General features: G+C 46.4%; 1 protein-coding gene across 1 annotated transcript in view; it reads right to left on the bottom strand.

Annotated features, from left to right (window-relative positions):
• COL20A1 (collagen type XX alpha 1 chain) overlaps nucleotides 1-18,761 on the bottom strand; it is a 52,915-nt gene that overhangs the window by 15,376 nt on the left and 18,778 nt on the right. The window contains exons 14-25 of the mRNA XM_077787073.1: nucleotides 17,719-17,842; nucleotides 16,649-16,788; nucleotides 15,936-16,065; nucleotides 15,269-15,411; nucleotides 14,062-14,194; nucleotides 8,777-8,919; nucleotides 8,102-8,231; nucleotides 7,542-7,598; nucleotides 4,575-4,613; nucleotides 2,662-2,800; nucleotides 837-979; nucleotides 382-491 (exon numbers count right to left, since the gene is read on the bottom strand). Of these exons, the coding sequence (XP_077643199.1) occupies nucleotides 382-491; nucleotides 837-979; nucleotides 2,662-2,800; nucleotides 4,575-4,613; nucleotides 7,542-7,598; nucleotides 8,102-8,231; nucleotides 8,777-8,919; nucleotides 14,062-14,194; nucleotides 15,269-15,411; nucleotides 15,936-16,065; nucleotides 16,649-16,788; nucleotides 17,719-17,842 (1,431 nt within the window). The remainder of the gene's footprint in view (nucleotides 1-381; nucleotides 492-836; nucleotides 980-2,661; nucleotides 2,801-4,574; nucleotides 4,614-7,541; nucleotides 7,599-8,101; nucleotides 8,232-8,776; nucleotides 8,920-14,061; nucleotides 14,195-15,268; nucleotides 15,412-15,935; nucleotides 16,066-16,648; nucleotides 16,789-17,718; nucleotides 17,843-18,761) is intronic.

Below are 18,761 nucleotides of genomic sequence, written 5' to 3'. Positions count from 1 at the left end.
ACCCTATTTTGAGTGATAAAGTGGCTTTCTCACAAGGCTGGATTATCTTTTCCTTTCATCCAGAACTAAATGTTTACCAAAATTCTAAATTGAGAAAATAAAAACAATTATTTTTCAATTTTTCCTGATTATAAAGAGATAAAAAACACCTCAGTTTTTGGAGTCTGGGGGAAAACGGAAAAATCAATATGTGGAAATCATATTTTGATCATGAGAGCCACCTGAATTCTTTACAATTATGAATTTCAGCATATCTAAGAGGTTGGCCACGTCTTTGGCAATCAGGATGCAAAGCATTTGGATGATCACCCCTCAGTTTGAGCAACACTCCCTGACCAGAGTGAGATTATGAGCCACATTTCTCCCTCACTTGATAAGGACCTTATGAAAACTCCCATAGAATATCTTCTTCACTTCCTGCTCATCAAAGGAGACTTCCTGTAAATCAGCCTTGTAGTCATGATTGAAATAGGTCAGGGATTTCTTACTGGCTGCAAGGAAGATAGGACAAATAACAGCTTAGAAATTGATTTCACACATAGATTCAGTAGTAAATAATTAGCCTTAAACATGGTGGAAGATTTCCTATGTTATCAAGAAGTACTTCTAAACAACAGAAAAAATATGTAAAAATAAAGAATATGCTACAAGCAGATAAAAATAAAAACAAGTCTTTCAATTGCACTGGGCAGTGTTTTAAATGTGAGGTTGGCAGCCACAACAAAGCTTCCCAAGGAGCTGCTGCTGAATAAGGAAAACATTTAAACATCCAAGTGCGTCCTGCTGCTTGCAGGATGCACAGAAGCAGCCAGATTTAATTGAGCAAGGAATCTTACGGTCCAGGTTGACACCCAGGAGAGGCTGGAAGTCCTCATCCGTGACCTGCCACACGGCAAAGGGCTCCTTGGGGGTGTCGGGCAGCAGGCGCAGCAGGATGACGATGGTGTGCTCGGGTGGGATGGCAAACTGGTGGACATCACTGCAATGACACAGAGCAAGGGAACAGCATCACCAGAAACATCCCCCAGCCTCATCCCCCTCTTTGCTGGGCAGGAGGGGCTGGAAAAGCTTTGCTCCCAGGAGATGATGGCGATGTGAACAGAAAGAGGCTGGGCCTGCTGTGCCTGGACCACCCTGTGGTGAGTGATGAGAACTCGGAGGCCTTCTCCTCACGCCTGGGGGATGCTCAGCTGGAGCAGCTGGTGTCAATCCATCACTGCCAGAGCTGCCTCAGGGAATGCCAAGCCACAGCGAGTGCAGCCTCAATGGTTTTGAGATGAGAGCTCAGTGGAGGCTTACAAAACATCCATGCCAGGTTCCAAAGTGCTCCCCCAGGTCTCCTCTTCAAGGAGGAGGAATGGTTGCCAGATATCATGGGGTAAATCTTTAAACCCTGGCACAAAACCCTTGGCTTAGGGACATGGTTTAGTGGCAGACCTGGCAGCATTAGGGTAATGGTTGGACTCTGTGATTCTCCCAACCTAAATGATTCTATTATCCTAAACACGTACAAATGCCCTTCAGGGATAAGCACTGAGCCCACAGAAAAGCCCCCTCTGGGTCCCCACATCCCAGCTGCAGGATTTAGGCTCAGCAGCAGTGAGAGGATACAAGGTGATAAGGGAAGGTCAAATTGGTTTTGCCTGAAACACGCCTGTAATCTGCAACAGGCCACATTGGCACGGCATAAACACAGCCCATCAGGCATCTTTTCAGGACTGATTCATAAACAATACAAGATATTTTCTTTCTCACTCAGTTTCTGAAGTGATAGTGTCCTTGGAAAGGCATCTGTAAGGGCTGAACAAAAGGATTTGCCCATCATTTCCTGAGTATTTAGACCAAAGAGTTCTCTGAATCTCCCCCACTCTGTTTACTCTAAGAAGCTTTGCCTCTTTAACTAAGATTAAGCAGAGTCAGTGGCTCAGTAATTAGGCTTTAAACAAGGTAGCAATGAATGTTAGGAGTCAGATCACTCCTGATTCATAATCATAAAAAAGGAATGAGGTCACAGGGGTGCCTGGCTTTCCTGGGACCCTGTGGAGAAGCTTCATATGCAGCAGAATGAGGTCAAACCACAAGCCAGAGCTGATGGTTATTCCCTCTCATCAGTGCAGCCCAGGCTGCAGAGAGCAGCTACGAGAGTGATATTTTCTAAAGCAAAGATCTCTCTCCAAACCAGAGATATTTGGGAGAAGGAATTGAAGATGAAAATGTGACCTCAAACTGCCATCCCTGAAATGTAGGTGGCTGTGGACAGAATGCCTAAAGAGCAGTGCAGTGTCCATACGTGACATGATCCTCACATCCATCACAGCAACAAAAAAGCTGGAAAAAAGTGATTTTGTAGAAACCAAAAACAGCACTGTGAAAATGTTTGTCTGTACAAATGCATAATAAATACTATTGTGTCCCCTTTAATTTCTACATGACAACTCATCTTGAGGAAAGTCAGAGGTTTATTTATTAATACATTAAGTAAAAAACCCTCTGGCTCTTTTTCCAATCTACCAATTATTTGATTTAGCTCATCATATTTATCATTTCATTTGGAAGTTGCCTGCAGGGCTGCACCATTCCTCCCCAAAATGACCTTCCTTTGCCGTGCACATGGCATGAGGCTGAGGATGAGGATGGGTACAGCCAGAGCTCTGCTCCCACCTGGTCCTCTGGGTGAGCTGGATGTCCCTGAACAGGGTGAAGGTGCGGGAGCCGCTGAACACAAAGGGCTCCATGGCCACGCCTTTAATGGAGGAATATTCCTTCTCTACCAAGCCAAAAACTTCCATCATATCAAATCCTGGAACAAAGGAAAACAGAGAAATCAGTGGTTATGCAGCAGTGCAAAAGCAGTGTCTTTGAAGAGCAGGTTGAATTAGCACAGAGAGAAAATGCCTTGCATGGCACAACATCAGCTTGAGTGTGCTCCTCAAATGGCAGCCAAGGAAAAGAAGATTGTGTGCACATTTCTTGTAATCTCTTCCTCTTGAAGGAGAGTGGGCAAAAGATGGAGGCTTTCACAACTGTGTTTTCAAATCAATATTCAGGATGAAAAAAAACCCCAATGAGAAAGATGTTACTCCAACGATTTCTTCCTTTCAACTACACACAAAGTATTATCTTCAAAAGGCATGGAATCAGTCCAGTAATTGCTAGCAGGGAGAGAAAATGATTTCTACTCTGAAATGCCTTATGTGTAAGAGACAGAAAAAAAATAGGAAAAAAAACCTTTAAAATACAAACTTTTCCATTTCTCTCTATTTTCAGAAGACATCCAGGGCTGACCTGTATTGTGTGGGCTACAGAGATTCTCCTCTGACACCTTGTCTGGCTCATGCAGCTTCATCTCTCTCCCCCAGCTCATTATTAAAGCTCCAAGACATTTTCATTTCAGTTTTCTGTTCAGTAAGGCAAGATCTCTCTGTTTGGATTCTGTTTGAGTTTATCTGAGTTTGCAGCAGATTGGGATGAAGGAGATGTTTTTTTTCTTGACCAAATGGAAGGGCTTTATTTCAGTGTGGTGGTTTCAGTCTTGATTCCCTCACCCCTTCACCATTCACAACCTTCTGCAATTTCTTGCCTTGAGTTTTTATTTCACCTGGGGGCTGGCCCAGGGTGCTTTTATTTCATTATTTTTTCATATCCCAGCAGTACAAGGGAGTTTGCCAAAATAAATGACCTACTTGAGGGCCATTTATCTCTGGTATGGAGCTTCTGATACTGAGGCTTCCTTTAAAATGCACAGGAAGAGAAGGCTTGAGTCACAATTAAAAACATATTGAAATATAATCCCATTATTCTCACAGAGTCATGGAATCATAGAACAGCTTGAGTTGGAAGGGACCTTAAAGATCATCTAGTTCCATGGGCAGGGATGTTACCTGCAAGATCAGTTTGCTCAGGGCCACATCCAACCTGGCCTTGGGCAAGGTGAAGTGGCTCAGCCATGGAGTAACCAGACCTGAGAACTGCAGCCAGTCCCTCAGCTCACCTGTAACTCAGAACCCTCTGGGAAGGAGGTGATACCCCTTTCTAAGCAGAATTTACTGCTTTCACAGAAAGAAACACTTGCAACAGACCCAACAGCAGAATCAGCTCTCATGGCACAGACAGGTGGAAGGAGAAATTCCTGCCCCAGCAAAATCCATGCAGCCTGAGCGCAGAGAGCTCCTCGGGCAGCAAGACCTCCTCTGGAGGATGCACAGGAGATCCCAGGGACAGACTGAGAGGTTTGGAGTTTGATAATCTGAGGAGCCTTTGGGAGTTAGGAATTCAAATCCTCTTGGAATTCAAGGACTGTTTGCAGCTTCACCTCCTTAAGGCTGGTGAAAATCCTGGTGTTAGGCACAAACAGCCAAGAGCAGGAGCTGGTGGAGCAGCAGAGCACAACTCAGGTACTGCAAAATATTCTTCTACCTGATAAAAGAGAAGTTCCACTTTTGGTTCTCACACTTCTCCCCTTTTCCTTGGGACACTTTCCCCACACTCAGCTCTTGCATATGTCTCCAAAACAAGACCAGGCAGTGTTTTCAGTCACAGCCCAGCAGCACCAGGGCTTGGATCTGCTACTGTACCTCTTATGGAACCTTCCGTGGAGGTGATGGTGGGGCAGGCTGTGAAAGAATAAAAGGAGAAAAATATTAGAGGGAAAAAAAAGACAGTAGGGGATTATGGAAGCAAAATGAACACAGTTCCTTTAAACAGAGCAAAGCAAAAACATAGCAAAACTTATAATATCCTGCAGCTTAATTCAGAGCTTGGACTTTAACCTTGTTTATATATATATATATAGAGAGAGCAGGAGAGAATTGATTTTTATGCAAACATAAAAGTTGTTTCCTGCCTTGCCTATCACCAAAATAAAAATAGTGTCTTTCATCATCAAACATCTCCACGATCACTTTCTTTTGACTAACTCAGCAGGTACCTGATGATATGCAATACAAGAGAGCATCATTTTGGCAAGTTGGTTTTTTTTTAATAGACATCAAACATTTCTTTTTCTTTTAACAGTGCATTAGTAGTGTGGTAAAATAAAAATACATGCAGTTTCAAATTTTGTACCTGCAATTAAAAATACACACAGCAAAAAAATGTATCTCAATTTGAGAGTCTGGCTTTTGATTTCTTTCTGAAAACACTGAGAGTTTTAAAAATTTTTGCAGTTTGTCTTTCAGAAATCCTCTTGATGAATCCTCTGAGATGCCACAGGATAAAAAGCAAGACCAGAGAAGAGGTGGGGATGTGAAGCTGAAACACGAGGCACCAGGGCTGTGAGCACTCTGTTTAAAGGCTCAGGTGAAGGGATGTTTTAGCAAACAGCTCATGAATGCTATTTTCAATCATCTGCTGCCACGTAAATCCCAGGCCATGGATGCCAGATGGAGCTGGACAAAGGGAATGCTTGACACAAAATGAGAAATGTCCCTGAAAATCAAGGACACTCAGCAGGATGGGCTGTTTCACAAGGAGATTTCTCGGTCATCAGGATAATGGAATCTAAGAGGTCATTGTACTGAGGTTTCAGCATGGCCTTGCCTTTCTTCCATCAATGCCATTTCTTACCTCAGCAGCAGCCAAGCTTTTGTAAAATGCATAAAACATTTAAAGGAGGTGACTTACTTGCCCAAAAGATATGAGATTTCCAGGCCTGTAAGAGTTTCAATGCCATTTCTCAGGTGAAGAAAGGGCACCCAAACCTATGACTGATAGCCAGGGGACCACTAAAGCCAGGATTTAAACCACAAAGATTTACAAGGTGCTGTGACCTCTGTTGTTCCAACAGATGCTTATTTTTTTATGTACCATAATTCCTGTAGAATTGGGTGTAAACTATTGAAGGGATCTATGGAAATCCATTAAAAACTCAGTTTCTGAAACTTGAGCCTTGCTATGCTGAACCTGACCAGCCCTTGCATGCAGGATCTTCAGCCTATACATTGCTTTCCCTTCTCCTTCCAGAAACCAACTTTTCTAAATCTTAGAGAATGGTTTGGGTTGGAAGGCACCTTAAATTCAACTTGTTCCACCCCCTGCCATGGTCAGGGACACCTTATACTATCCCAAGTTGCTTCAAGCTCCATCCAACCTGGTCTTGGACACTTCCAGGGATCCAGGGGCAGCCACAGATTCTCTGGGCTCCCTGTGCCAGTGCTGTCACCATCCTCACAGGGAAGAATTTCTTCCTAACATCTAATCCAAACCTGCTCTTTTTCAGTGTAAAGCCATCCCCCCTTTTTCTATCACTCCACACCCTTGTACAAGTCCCTCTCCAGCTCTGTCAGAACTGAAGCATGGTGAATGCAAAGCAAAAAAGAAATGATCCCAAGAAAGCTGTAAACTTGCCCATTTTCCAGGTATCTGACTTTGTTTGGGAGTCAGTGAGCTCATTCTGACCCTGGCCCAGGCCCCAGAGTCCCTCTTGCTTACATCCCTGGCAATTCTCCCCTGGTTCCCAGCTGGCAGCACTGGGATTGCCCACTGCTCTTTGATCAGGCAATGCTCAGCTTGTGAGAAGCCTCTCAGAGTCAGGGCAAGGATCCTGGCACTGGCAGTTTCACTTCTGCTTTGAAGATTTTCCCCTAGACTTTCCAGTCTAAGATTCCTGCTGTCTTGTTATTTCCTTTGGTTTTTGTTTTTCTCTCCAAATCCCAGTCCAATGCAGTTATTCACTGTTCAATGAACACTCACTCCTTCAACATCAGATCATTTCTCTCAATAATTTGGTTATATATCAATATTGGGGTTATTATTGCACATCCAACTGTTTTCCCAGCATTGTTACATATTTTATCTCCTTCTTCAAAAAAAAAAGTACTTTATAAAACATAAAGAATTCAGTATTTCTTCCATTGTCTTTTCAGTTATCATAGCCAAACAGCTATATTAAATTCTACAAGGTGACTCATCTGCCTTTTGAGAGGTTGTTTTCTGCTTGAAAGTTCAAAAGACTTTTCCAGTGTGATCTGAACACCTCAATAACACTTGAAAACTGAATCTGCTTTGTCCTTTGTTGGCTATAAACTAATTTTTTTTACATCTAAGCTGCCTCATTCTTCAATCTTGACTTCACTCAATAAAATTTAAAACTGATATTTTGCTTGGAACAGTTTCAAATAGTCAGGAAAAGCGAACAGTGCCACAATATCTGCATTGTGATATTTACTTATTAAAAACTTTTTATAACCCCATTAATTCAACATTTCTCACTAATCCATTTCATAGCTTGCTTTCTATCAGCTATGTGAGCATATGCTCATTAAATTTAATAAGGGACTTTACAGGGAATTTTAATTTAAAACATGTCACACTTCCCTGCACTACATTTTGGTCAAGTTGTGCAGAAATCCTCTAAAATACAATTGGTCTCTTTACTGAGCCTGGTGTTGAGAAGTTCTGTGGTTTCTGCTTGTCCCTGGGCTGTCCCCAAGGGCACCTGTCAAGAGCTGATGGAGCCTCCTGCTGCTCTGCAGAGCCCACACTGTGCTGTTTGCTCCTGAATTACAAACCAAGAGCAAAGCAGGGCTGTGGAGATGATTTACCCTCTGCTTTAGGTGGGATGAATCCTCGGATGGAAGGGAATTTAGACAGCACTGGAGCTGAAAGAGAAACCAATCATAGAATCAGAAAGTTGGAAAAGACCTGAAAGACCATCAAGTCCAGCCTTTGACCAAAACCCACCACACCCACTCAGCCACATCAGAAAGGGCCACATCTGCTCGGTTTCTAACACTTCCAGGGAGGGTGACTCCACCACTTCCCTGGGGAGCATTTTCCAACAACTAACCACTCTTTAAGTGAAGAAATATTTCCTAATATCTGACCTGAACCTCCCCTGGCCCAACTTGAGTCCATGCCTGAGCTCTGTTATTCAAGACTGTGATGCCAGGCTGGAAACCCAAAGGGCCACCAGCCTTCCCCACTCATCCCAGAATTGTCAATAACTCGCAGGAGTACAGAAATTGGGGCAGGATTTTCAGTTTTTAAGGCTCATATTCTATTGCTGAGCAAAACCCTGGATCCAGGCAGAGCCCAGTGCAAGTGAGGCTGTTACTGTCCCATCAGAGGTGGCCTGGAGGTGACAGAAGGAGGAGCCCTGTACCTGTCCGGCCCGTCGTGGAGCTGCTCTGGCTCTCTCCCGTGTAGTGGATGGCAGAAATGGTCACCCTGTAGGCTCGGTCAGGCAGCAGGGACTGCAGGGTCACACTGCTGCTTTTGCCAGGAGCCATGATCTGCAATGGGGGAAGAAAAGTTCCCAGTGTTTGGGGTTCTCATTCCAGCTCTCACCCACAGCCCAGAGCAGCATTCCTGCTCGGCTCAGCCCACGAGGTCAGGCTGTGTGTTGCTGTTGCACTAGCAATGGCCAGAGGAAAAGCATTTTCCCATATAAAGACCCCGCTATTCCCCACGGAAATGCAGCAGAAGTGCTTTGTAACAGGATTATCAGGCTGTTTAAGTAGGGATTCTTTTAAAAGAATTATATTTAACCTCCATAAGCCAGAGGGGCTTATCCCCCACCCCACTGCCTTCCAAGAATTCCCTCCCCAGATCAGGGAGTAGAGAAAGCCATGTTATTAGTGGCTTTGATGGAGAAAAATATCTTAATTACAAAAGAGCCTTGGAGGTCTGTTTACAAAGCAACACATCAGCAAGGAGAGATTTGGTTTTGAGCCCTGATATCCTAATCCTGACTGGAATGAGCAGAGCTCCTCTGGTCATAGTGTCCCCATGGGCCTCTGGCCCAGTGTCTGTCCCCACAAAGGAGCTGGCCACTCACAGTTTGCTGGGCAGCAGCATCAGCAACAGGGCTGTAGGTGATTTTGTAGTGCTGAACTCGGCCGTCAGGAGGGGTCCAGTGCACCTGGAGGCTGCTGGGGCTCTCAGAGTCGATGAAGAGGTTGGTGGGTGGGCTCCGGGAATCTGTGACAGGGATGGCAGGTGAGCACACAAAAAGCAGGGAGAAATCTCTGCTTTTGCTTCCAGGCCCATTTCTGAACACCTCAGCTCTCTGCTGTGCAGGTAACCAGCACTCAGGGAAGCCACAAGCACCCAGGCAAGAGAGGAAAAAATTATGGAGGATTGGGGATTGCCCAGCTACAACACACCACAACTCAAACATTCAGCAATTCCAAGCCTAGGACATGGGAAAAATTCTTGCAGAGGTGAAAAAGTCCTGGAAGCACAAGGCAAAGAGACCCATTGTATACATCATGAACAAACACCACGGCTGCTTGAACTGGAACTGAATTTCATCAAGCTGGACAAACAGCTTTACTGGCAATGAAACCTGGATCACACATCAGAGATAATCCATCATCTTTTCTAATATTTTTCAGCTTTTTCTGTTCTAAAATTACTCTAAAAAAAAAAAAAAAAAACCAAAAACAACCAAAATGCCCAGAGCATCCAGCACACCAGAGTTCTGTCTAGAGCTTCTGACATCAACACCCACAGCCCTGGAATGGGTCACACACGGTGCCTGAGCTACCCCTTCTTCTCTGGCCCTGTCCTAGGATGGCTGGATGGATTCCAGACAGGTGATGGGCTGAGCCAGACAACCAGAAAAGGCTTTGCCAGAGACCATAGCTGAGCAATTTTTAATTACATAAATGCATTTCTTTCCCTGGGGTCCTGCTGTGCAGCAAACTGGATCTGATGACAGAGGCTCTTATGCTGGAGGGATTTCTCTGAGCAGAGGTTGAGAGGGAGGAAGGAAAAGGCAGAGGAGGCAAAATCAGGTCAAAAAGAGGCTCAAGAACATGGGGTCATCTGCTCCTGGGGCTTGTTTCCAAGCATAAAGTCATGTGTCTGTCCTTGAACTCATGCTGGTGTGAAGACACAGAAGTTCTGGGCAGAGAAAAAGATGAATTTATTCAGAAGACACTAAAAATGATGGGTGAGCCCTAAAGACAGTCAAAGAAACTCACTAAAGTTTGTATTCTGCACTTTTCCTGTAAGGATGTTCTGCCCACCCAGCAAAGCCTGGGGTGACCTCAAAGCACAGGTTGAGTGAAGATCATTTGCATCTTCATTGATCCTCCTTCCCTTTTGTTTATAAAATGAGCTTACTTTTACTTAGGCGGAGCTGAGATTGCAGCAGCTGAATCAGGCTGGAGGTGTTGCTGTGCACCACCACGAGGTAAAGCAGAGAAGAAAACAAGAATAAAGTCACTTCAGCAGCATTTTTATTAGTCAGTGATGTATCTTTGCTGCCTGCACTGGCTATTTCCTTCACCTGAGGTAAGGGGAGAATGCTTATATCACTTTAAAGGGAGATTTAGGGGAAGTCTTTAGAGTCAGGTTTATTCTGGAAAGCCCTCAGGCCTGGCAGAGTTTGATGGCATGGATCTGACAGGGGACAGGCCACCTTCTGAAGCTGCCCTGGAGGATAGAAGCATCTCTGCCAGCATCTGTGTCTTTGTTTGCCTCTTCAGCCTCTGCTCCTCCAGGAGCAATCCCTGCATGCTCTCAGGTCTAACCAGAATCACAGGCACACAAATACTCAAATAAGAATAAAACCCCAGGCCCCACTCCATCCAAATGCTCACCTGCAATGATTATTATATATTAACTAAAGCCATGAGTTTTCCTGCCATGGGTTGAAGCTTCATGCCCACATTTCAATCTCTTTTATTTGCCATGCACACTCTGCTAGGAAGAGCTCACTGAGGAGCTGGAAAAAGAGATTTCCCCACAGCTTAGCTGGAGGAGCAGGGCACACAAGCACTTTGTAAAACATTTCGGTGCAAAGCCAACCAGGGTGGCTCAGCCCTGTTTCAGCATCATTTCCCATCCAAACTGCTCTCTCCTTGTCCTTCAGGATTATCAAGGGACTCTTTTCTTTTGCTCAGGTTCTTTTTCCCCAGCCTGGATGAAAGAACTCTCCCTCAGTACAAAAGAAGGTCCTTGTCTGATTCTCAGCAGGACCAAAGCCACCCCTTCCAGCATTTTCCAATAATCACCATTCAGCAACACCTCCACGTCCCAGCAGATTCCTTCAGGAAAGCATCATCTGCACTCCCTGGGCTTGCTGGGAAGGTTTGTGTTTGAAGTACCACCAAGGTTGTTTATTAGTATGACAAGTGATCCCTGTGAAAGCCTTTGGTCAAGGATAAGGACTTTGCTACACTTGACAATTTATAAAACAGACTGAAAGGAGAGCTCAACTCAAATGAGAATTCAGTCTAAACAGAACAGGGAATAAAAGAAACATCAGAACTGTGGGTAAGCAGCACATTTTGACAATTTTGTTGTCTGTGGGAAATACATCAGCATGCTTTTGTTTCTGCTCTGCCTCTTGGAAAGTCTGCAGGGAGAAGTTTGCTAACTGGGTTACTGAAAATAATCCCAAACTTTTTTCTTTCCTCTAGTCAAAACAAAGAATTTTAAAAAATCCAATATCTCCAAGACAAGAAGGGACCTGTACCATATTGATGTCTCCAAATTTTCTTTTACAGCTGAAGTTACTCACTGTTTTTGAGTTCATAAAATAACAAATCTCAAACCATAACTTTGAAACAACTTTTTCTCCTACCAGAAAGATGAGTGGCCTCATCCCAGTCCTTCCAAATGATACATCACAGTGATGAATGTTGCTGGTTTTTATAGGAGGATAATGTTTCTGGTGACCTGTATTTTTGTGAGGGATTGGTGTCTGCTGGGTCCCATGAATGTAACACATTTGGTCTCAAAATGGGTGTTTCAGGTGAGACAAGAGGCATTACTGGCCCTGAATAAAATGAACTTGGTGTTTTTCCCTCACCCCAGGGGCAGTACTCAGCTCCATTTCACAGAACCATAGGCAAAGAGACCTGGCAATTTTTTCCCTTGACCTTCAAACAAGAAAGTATTCCAGGGAGGCTGAAGGACAGGGAGAGGATCTTGTGTTACCTGTTCCTGCTGAGTTTCACTTCAGTCCTTGCCCTTAAACTTCAGCATTTCTTGGAAATTCTACCAAGACATTTTTAAGAGAAACTTCATGACTTGACCCATCCTTACAAAAAGGGATGTTGCCAAGAGAGGAAAAAAAGAAAAGCAATGATGAAAGCAAAAGAAAGCACTTGCTCCCTCCCACAACCTCCTCTAGCACACACTTTTGGTGTTGTTCAGCACAGCCTGATCAATGCTCTTCACACCTGGCAACCCAAAATCTGCCATCCTGAGACCCAGGGAGCTTTTCTCACTGTGTCAGCCCTCAGAAATCCATTTCATTATGAAAATTAAGGGGAAAAGGGCTCAAAAATCAGACCAAGAGGTGGGGGTTTTCAGATAACATCAGAGATTTCCATGCTGCGTCTGAATGAGTTGTTCTCCACCAGCTCTGATGGCAGACTAACACCACTGGACATCCTGACCAGGCACAGTACAGGGTGGCAGCTTCTGCCTGAAACACTGCAGATTTGAAATAGAACCATATCCCAGGAGTTCCCAGAGTCCTGCCTAGTGCCTCATCATCCCATCCACTTGTTGCTCAAGCCTTCAGCAATTTTCTGGCATTCCCAGGTTTCCCCTGACCTGCCCCAGAGCAGCTCTGGAAATCCCCAGCCTCCCCTTCTGTGCCGCTTCTCCTCTGTGGGCACTTCTTACTTTAAACACTAGAAAAGAATTAGCATCAAAACCATTGATTTCATGTGTAAATACTGGCTGGGAGGAGTGTGGCAGTGTCCTGAGTGCCCCTGCAAAGGGACCAGCAGCACCCAGGCACTGAGCCCTGTGCTGGCTGCCCAGCTGCACACCTGGCTTTCTGGAGAATTCTATTTTCTTCATGCAGAAGGCAGAGGCTGACAATTCCCAAGGCTCCTGCACAAGGACAGCAGTTGACAAGCAGAAATCAAATTGCTTTCCCTGCCCTGCTGGGGTGCCAGCAGCAGCAAGGACTGGATTGTGCAAATGTGCCTAGAAGGGCACCACCACGTGTCATTTTGTTGGGCTGAGAGAGCTCCTCTGACACTTCATAATTCATAGCTTAAAACATAGTAATTAATTTTCCTACAGCCTCCAAACAGCTCTAATTGTCCTCTTGTCATCATATATCAGTAGGATGCTTGCTTTTCTTTTTTCTTTTGTCAGTATGGAGTGCCAAGGTACTTGTCTGAGGTAGCGTCCTATAAAAAAATGGTTTTATTATTTATTATTAATAAAATCTGAGCTTCTTATTCCAAGATTACCATTTACTTCAAGCTTCATCAGCTCAACATCAGCCTAAATGAGTTTATTCTGCATAGCAGGATGAGATCTGAGAGGGGAGGGAGGACTGCTGGTGTTGAAGTGCTCCATTCACTCCCAGCAAAGCCATTTTACAGGCAATATTAATTACCAGGACCTGTGGAGTGCCACTTCTTAACCTCATATCCTGCCTGTACAAAGCCAGATTTAGACAATGCTTCCAAGGCAGAGTGTGCCTGCAGGATTGCCTCCCAAATGTGTAAATACCCTCAGCAATGACAGAGCTCAAGAAATCCTCACCCTCCCTTCAGGCAATGTTTTATTAACAAGAACCATTCCTTAGGCAGCACAGGGACATGTTCAGCTGGACACCCTCAGAATTCATTTCCATCCATGCACTACACTGAGGCAGGGGAGGGATGAAACAAGAGGACACAGTCTCAAGCTACATCAGGAAATTAGGAATTTTTTTTTCACGGAAAGAATAATAAAATACTGGAATTTTCTTCCTAGGGAGGTGGTGGAATCACCATCTCTGGATATGTTTAAAAAAAGACTGGACTTGGCACTTGGTGCTATGGTCTAGTTGTGGTGTTAGGGCATAGGTTGGACTTGATGATCTTAGAGGTCTCTTCCAACCTCATTATTCTGTGATTCTGTGTGATTCTGTGAAATGTATTTTACACGGAACCCAGGGGTTATCATCTGTGCACCAGCCTGCTGTGATTGTCCAGCCCCTCATTCTCAGGACAGATTGAAAACATTTTCAGACAGAAAGCCTAAATATCTCTAGCTTTTTTCAGACATTTGGGGTTGTGTTTTCAGAGCTGGAGGTGGCCAGCCTGAGCTGCAGGTGTGAGGGATCCCATGCCCTGTTTGCCATCCCTGGGCACTTACTGGTCCTGTGGTGAACAGAAACGGTGTCACTCCGAGCCCCATCTTTGTAGTAGGCCCAGATGGAGATTTTGTAGTCAGTGTTCTTCTGCAGGCCGGGCAGGATGGCTGTGGCCACATTTCCAGCCAGGGAGAGCTGCAGGAGGAGAGGAGAGAGTCAGCCCCACTGCCAGGCACCCCCAGGCGGGTTCATGCCACCCAGGTGCCCGGCCCACAGATTGTCCCTAGGCATGAGTTAGCACCAGTCGGTGTTTGTTTGGGGTTTCCTAACAAAAACCAGCTGTTTTGTTTGGGGTTGCACACGTGCAGGCAAAGGCAAAATCCCAGCTGTGAATAATGCAGAGCAGATGCCTGTGCATGGCAGCCCGGTGATGATGAGCAGCTCCTGCAGCACCACAGCACAGAGCTCTGGCACAAGGCAGTGCCTGCCTGCAGCAGAGTCCCTTCTAGGGGAGCTGGGGACAGAAGCCCCAGTATCCCTCTGTTCTAGCCCAAATAGAACGTGTTTGGTCTCACTCATTGCAGGAAAGACTTGGGTATTAAGCCTAGATTTAAACTGCTGTTTGATCTCATACTGAAAATAGGGGCTTCAGATGGAAGAGGGCACCTTCTCCATCCCTGCCACACCTGCACCAGCTCTGTCTCTTGTCATTCTCCTCTGTTTGCTCCTTACTTGGACCTCATCCTTCCCAAAGAGCAGTATCCCGAAAGTATCAGTGCTTCCTAGCACTGAGGAGAAAAGAAAATGCTTCACCTTCGTAGAGGCAATACCTGCAGCTATAAACACTTGAGTATTTTCTTTTTCTTATCCACAATATCTTGACATTGGGGACTGGTGATCCTCTGCAACCCCAGATCTTTTTCTACTGAATTGCTTCTTAGCTATTTGTTCTACATCCTGTATACCTATGGTTAATTATTCCTGCCTAAGCTTAATACTTTCTGCTTGTCCCTATTACATTTCATCCTTGAGGTTTCCCAGAACACTTCTGCAATCTTCCCAGAGCCTGTAGGACTCTGCCCTGCTGTCCCTCCTGCTTCCAGCCCCCAAGGTGACCGCTGCACTGAAAGCCAGACCCAGGAGGGATCCTGCTGAACTGTTCAATTGCTGGAGTGCACTTCCCTGAATATTTTTGCACAGCTCTCTGCTACTCCAGCAGGTGAGCTCAGAGCCAGCCCAGCCTGCCCAGAGCTGTGTGCAGGCTCATACCTCCTGAGGCTTCTCTCCACTGGCTGTGCTCCACTTGATCTGATAGACAACCACATCCGAGGCAGCGACAGCTTCCCACTGCAGGCGGAGGCTGTTCCCAGAGAGCTCAGTGACCTTCAGAGCACGAGGAGGGGGGACCTTCACTGAGGGGTGCACAAGGAACAGGAGCTGAAGGCTCTGACAGCAGCACCCTGTCACAGCCAAGGTGGGGAGCAGATGGCTGGGGAGCAAAACATCAACCAAGCAGATGTCTGAGACCAGCCTGTCTGTCGCTTCTTCAGACCCATATGACAACAGTCATCAGGACAGCCAGGGGTAAATTATTTTTAAAGCCCTAATTAAGACAGGTTATCTGGTTTATGGAGTGCACACATATCACATCGGTTTTGTAAAGGGAAGAAGGCTAGGAGGGTCTCAAGGATGCAGGGGTTAGTGATACATCATGCTTCCCTTCATTTGCTTCTTTTCTTTATCCCTTCCACCTCATTTTGAGCATAACACAGTTGGACATATTCCACACACACAGAACAGCAGCCATCTGTGCTCTGTGCAAGAGCTTTGGCCACGAGCTGCTGGGGCCAGTCTGCAAAACATCCGGGTTCAGAGACACACAAACCAACTTTGTCACCTCTTACCGAGGCCAGAAGTATTTCTGTTCCTTACTTACAGGTGGTGACATTGCCAGTAATTGGAAAGGAGTCCCCTTCATCATAAGTAGACCTAACACTGATGAAGTATTGCGTGAGGGACGACAGAGGTCTCAGGACAGTGGATGTTGCAGTGCCAGGAACTTCCACCTGCAGTGGGGGAGTTGTGTGAGTACTGTAAGAGACAGGCTGAGACACCTGGCTTGTTCAGCCTGAAGAAAAAGACACATTTTATTGCTGCCTTTCAGTATTTAAAGAGAGTTTACAGGAAAGATGGGAACAGACATTTTAGCAAGGCCTGATGCTATAAGACAAGAGGTCCTGACTTTAAACTAAAAGAGGTAGATTTAGATGAGGTATAGGAAGGCTTTTAGAACAAAGCTGGTAAAACATTGGCACAGGTTACCCAGAGAGGTGGTGGATGCCCCATCCCTGGAAACATTCAAGGCCAGATTGGATGGGGATCTGAGCAACCTGATGCAGATGAAGATGTCCCTTCTCAGTGCAGGGGAGTTGGACTAGATGGCTATGGATATCCCTTCCAACCCAAACCATTCTAGAGGGTACAGCTGCACAGAGGGCGCCATATGGTGATAACTGAAGCAAAAGCACCCATTTCAGAGTTAAAACTCTGCCAGCACAAGGCCCTCCCTGAGCCACGCAGCTGAAGGAGAACAGGGTGTTATCCAGCTCCCCAGGTTTGTTTTCTTTCCCCCAGCCCTTGAGGACTCACCTGCCCAGCGTTGCCCCCTCTGCCAGAGGCATAGGTGACGTGGTGGGCACGCACGGCCGGGGCTGCGGGCTCCCAGCTGACCCTCACGGATGCATGGCTCAGCTCCGAGAAGCTCAGGTACCTGGGGGGACTCAAGGCCACTGCAACAACAGTTAGTGACAGCACTGCCAGCCTACCCAGGCTGGCACAGAGGAAATGCCACCCGCTGCCTCCTGCTGCTCTTAGATGATCCCGCCTTGAACTAAGAGGCTCGTTCATTATGCAGGAAAATATTCCCTTTATTCACTATGGTGCCTTGGGAAGGCAGACCTAGAACAGAGACTAGATGGAGTTAAAGAATAAAGTAGGGATTTATTAAAAGGATCTCCTCCGTGGATCCACCTTGGGCAGAACAAGAACCCAGCCAGGGCTGCACCCAAGATGAACAAAAATGGTCCCAGAATGCATGACCAGTCATGGGGTCTCTCACTTTTATAAGTTCTGCTCCATTTACATATTGGAGATAATTGTCCAATTATAGGTTTAGCTTATGAAGTCCCATCCTTGTTTTTCTCTCTTCAGTCCATCGTTTATGCTCTTGGGCCTGAGATTTGAATCATTTTTCTTTGGTCCTCAGCTAGAGAGGGAATTGCTTTGTCTAGCTACTCTGAAGAGAGCTTACTGTCTCCTAATATGCAGCTGAGACCTACACACTAAAGCAGAACAGAATCTGGAAAATATAAAAGCTAAAAACCTGAGGCATCAACTACTACATGCACATCTGGGACGTTATAAAGGGCTGCTGCGGATTTTGGTGAGGAAACAGCCAGATGATCACCTTTTCCCCCCTAGACAACAAAGACTTCAAGGAACCCCTCTTTCACAGGTCCTTTATTACCAGGAGAACACCACTCCTTTTTCACAGCTTACCCTGCAGCTAGAGATCCCCTTGGGGAGCAATATTCTGTTCAGATCCAGTAGAAAAGAGGCAGTGTGCAAGCCACATGCACAATATGGGAAACACCTCACTGAACACCTCTCTCCTGCCCTGAGTGTTTAATAACAGCTCAGGAAGCAGCAGCAGCACTTACAGGTGGTTTCCTGGATGCTGGCTGGGTCACTGGCATCTTCCCCATACATGGCATACACTGCCACGGAGTACCCAGTGCTGGGGGACAGCCCCTCCAGCAGCACCTCGGGCTGGGTCACCTTCACCTGCCAACAGAGAGGGGGTTTAGGGTACCCTTCAGCTCTAGGGATCCTCTCAATGTGTTTAAGACAGCAGGACCTGACAGAGACACAGACCAAGGACCTTTTGGTTACACCGAGGGGACACCTCCAATCTAGAATGGTCTTAGAATCAGAATATCACAGAATCTCCCAAGCTGGAAGTGACTCAGATCAGCAGAGTCCAAATCCTGTTCCTGAACAGGAAAACCCCAAGAACCCCACCATGTGCCTGAGAGTGTTGTACAAATGACCTCTGTCACCCTGCTGCTGTGACCATCCCGTGGGCACGGAACCCTTCCCTAATATCCCCCCTAAAGCTGCCCTGGCACAGCTCCAGTGTCCCTGGTCACAGAGATGGGAGCTGCCCTTCCCTTCCCCTCATGAGGACACTGCAGAGCTCGATGATGGCTCCCCTCGTCCTCCCCCACCTGGGCAGGTGCTCTGCCTGCCTGGCACCAAACCTCTTGCGGATGCCTCCTCCTAACCCTGCTCTGCAGAGCTCTCGCACCAAAGCGCTGCTGCTGCTGCTCTGCCTGGGATCGGGGGCATTCAGGAGCTGCGATCTCGCTTTCCTCCCAGCCTGGGAAGGATCTCGCTTTCCTCCCAGCCTGGGAAGGATCTCGCTTTCCTCCCAGCCTGGGAAGGATCCCGCTTTCCTCCCAGCCTGGGAAGGATCCCGCTTTCCTCCCAGCCTGGGAAGGATCCCGCTTTCCTCCCAGCCTGGGAAGGATCCCGCTTTCCTCGCAGCCTGGGAAGGATCCCGCTTTCCTCGCAGCCCGGGATGCTCCGGCAGCAGCGCTGTGCCGGAGCCGCGGAGAGCCCGGCTGCTGCCATCTGCTGCCGGCGCAGCTCCGCTCCCTGCCAGCCGCACAGCACATCCAGGAGCCTGCACCCATCGCAGCAC

Source organism: Lonchura striata, chromosome 17, assembly GCF_046129695.1.
Source record: "Lonchura striata isolate bLonStr1 chromosome 17, bLonStr1.mat, whole genome shotgun sequence".
In the NCBI taxonomy this organism is placed as follows: Eukaryota; Metazoa; Chordata; class Aves; order Passeriformes; family Estrildidae; genus Lonchura; species Lonchura striata.
This window is presented reverse-complemented; position numbering and strand designations above follow the sequence as displayed.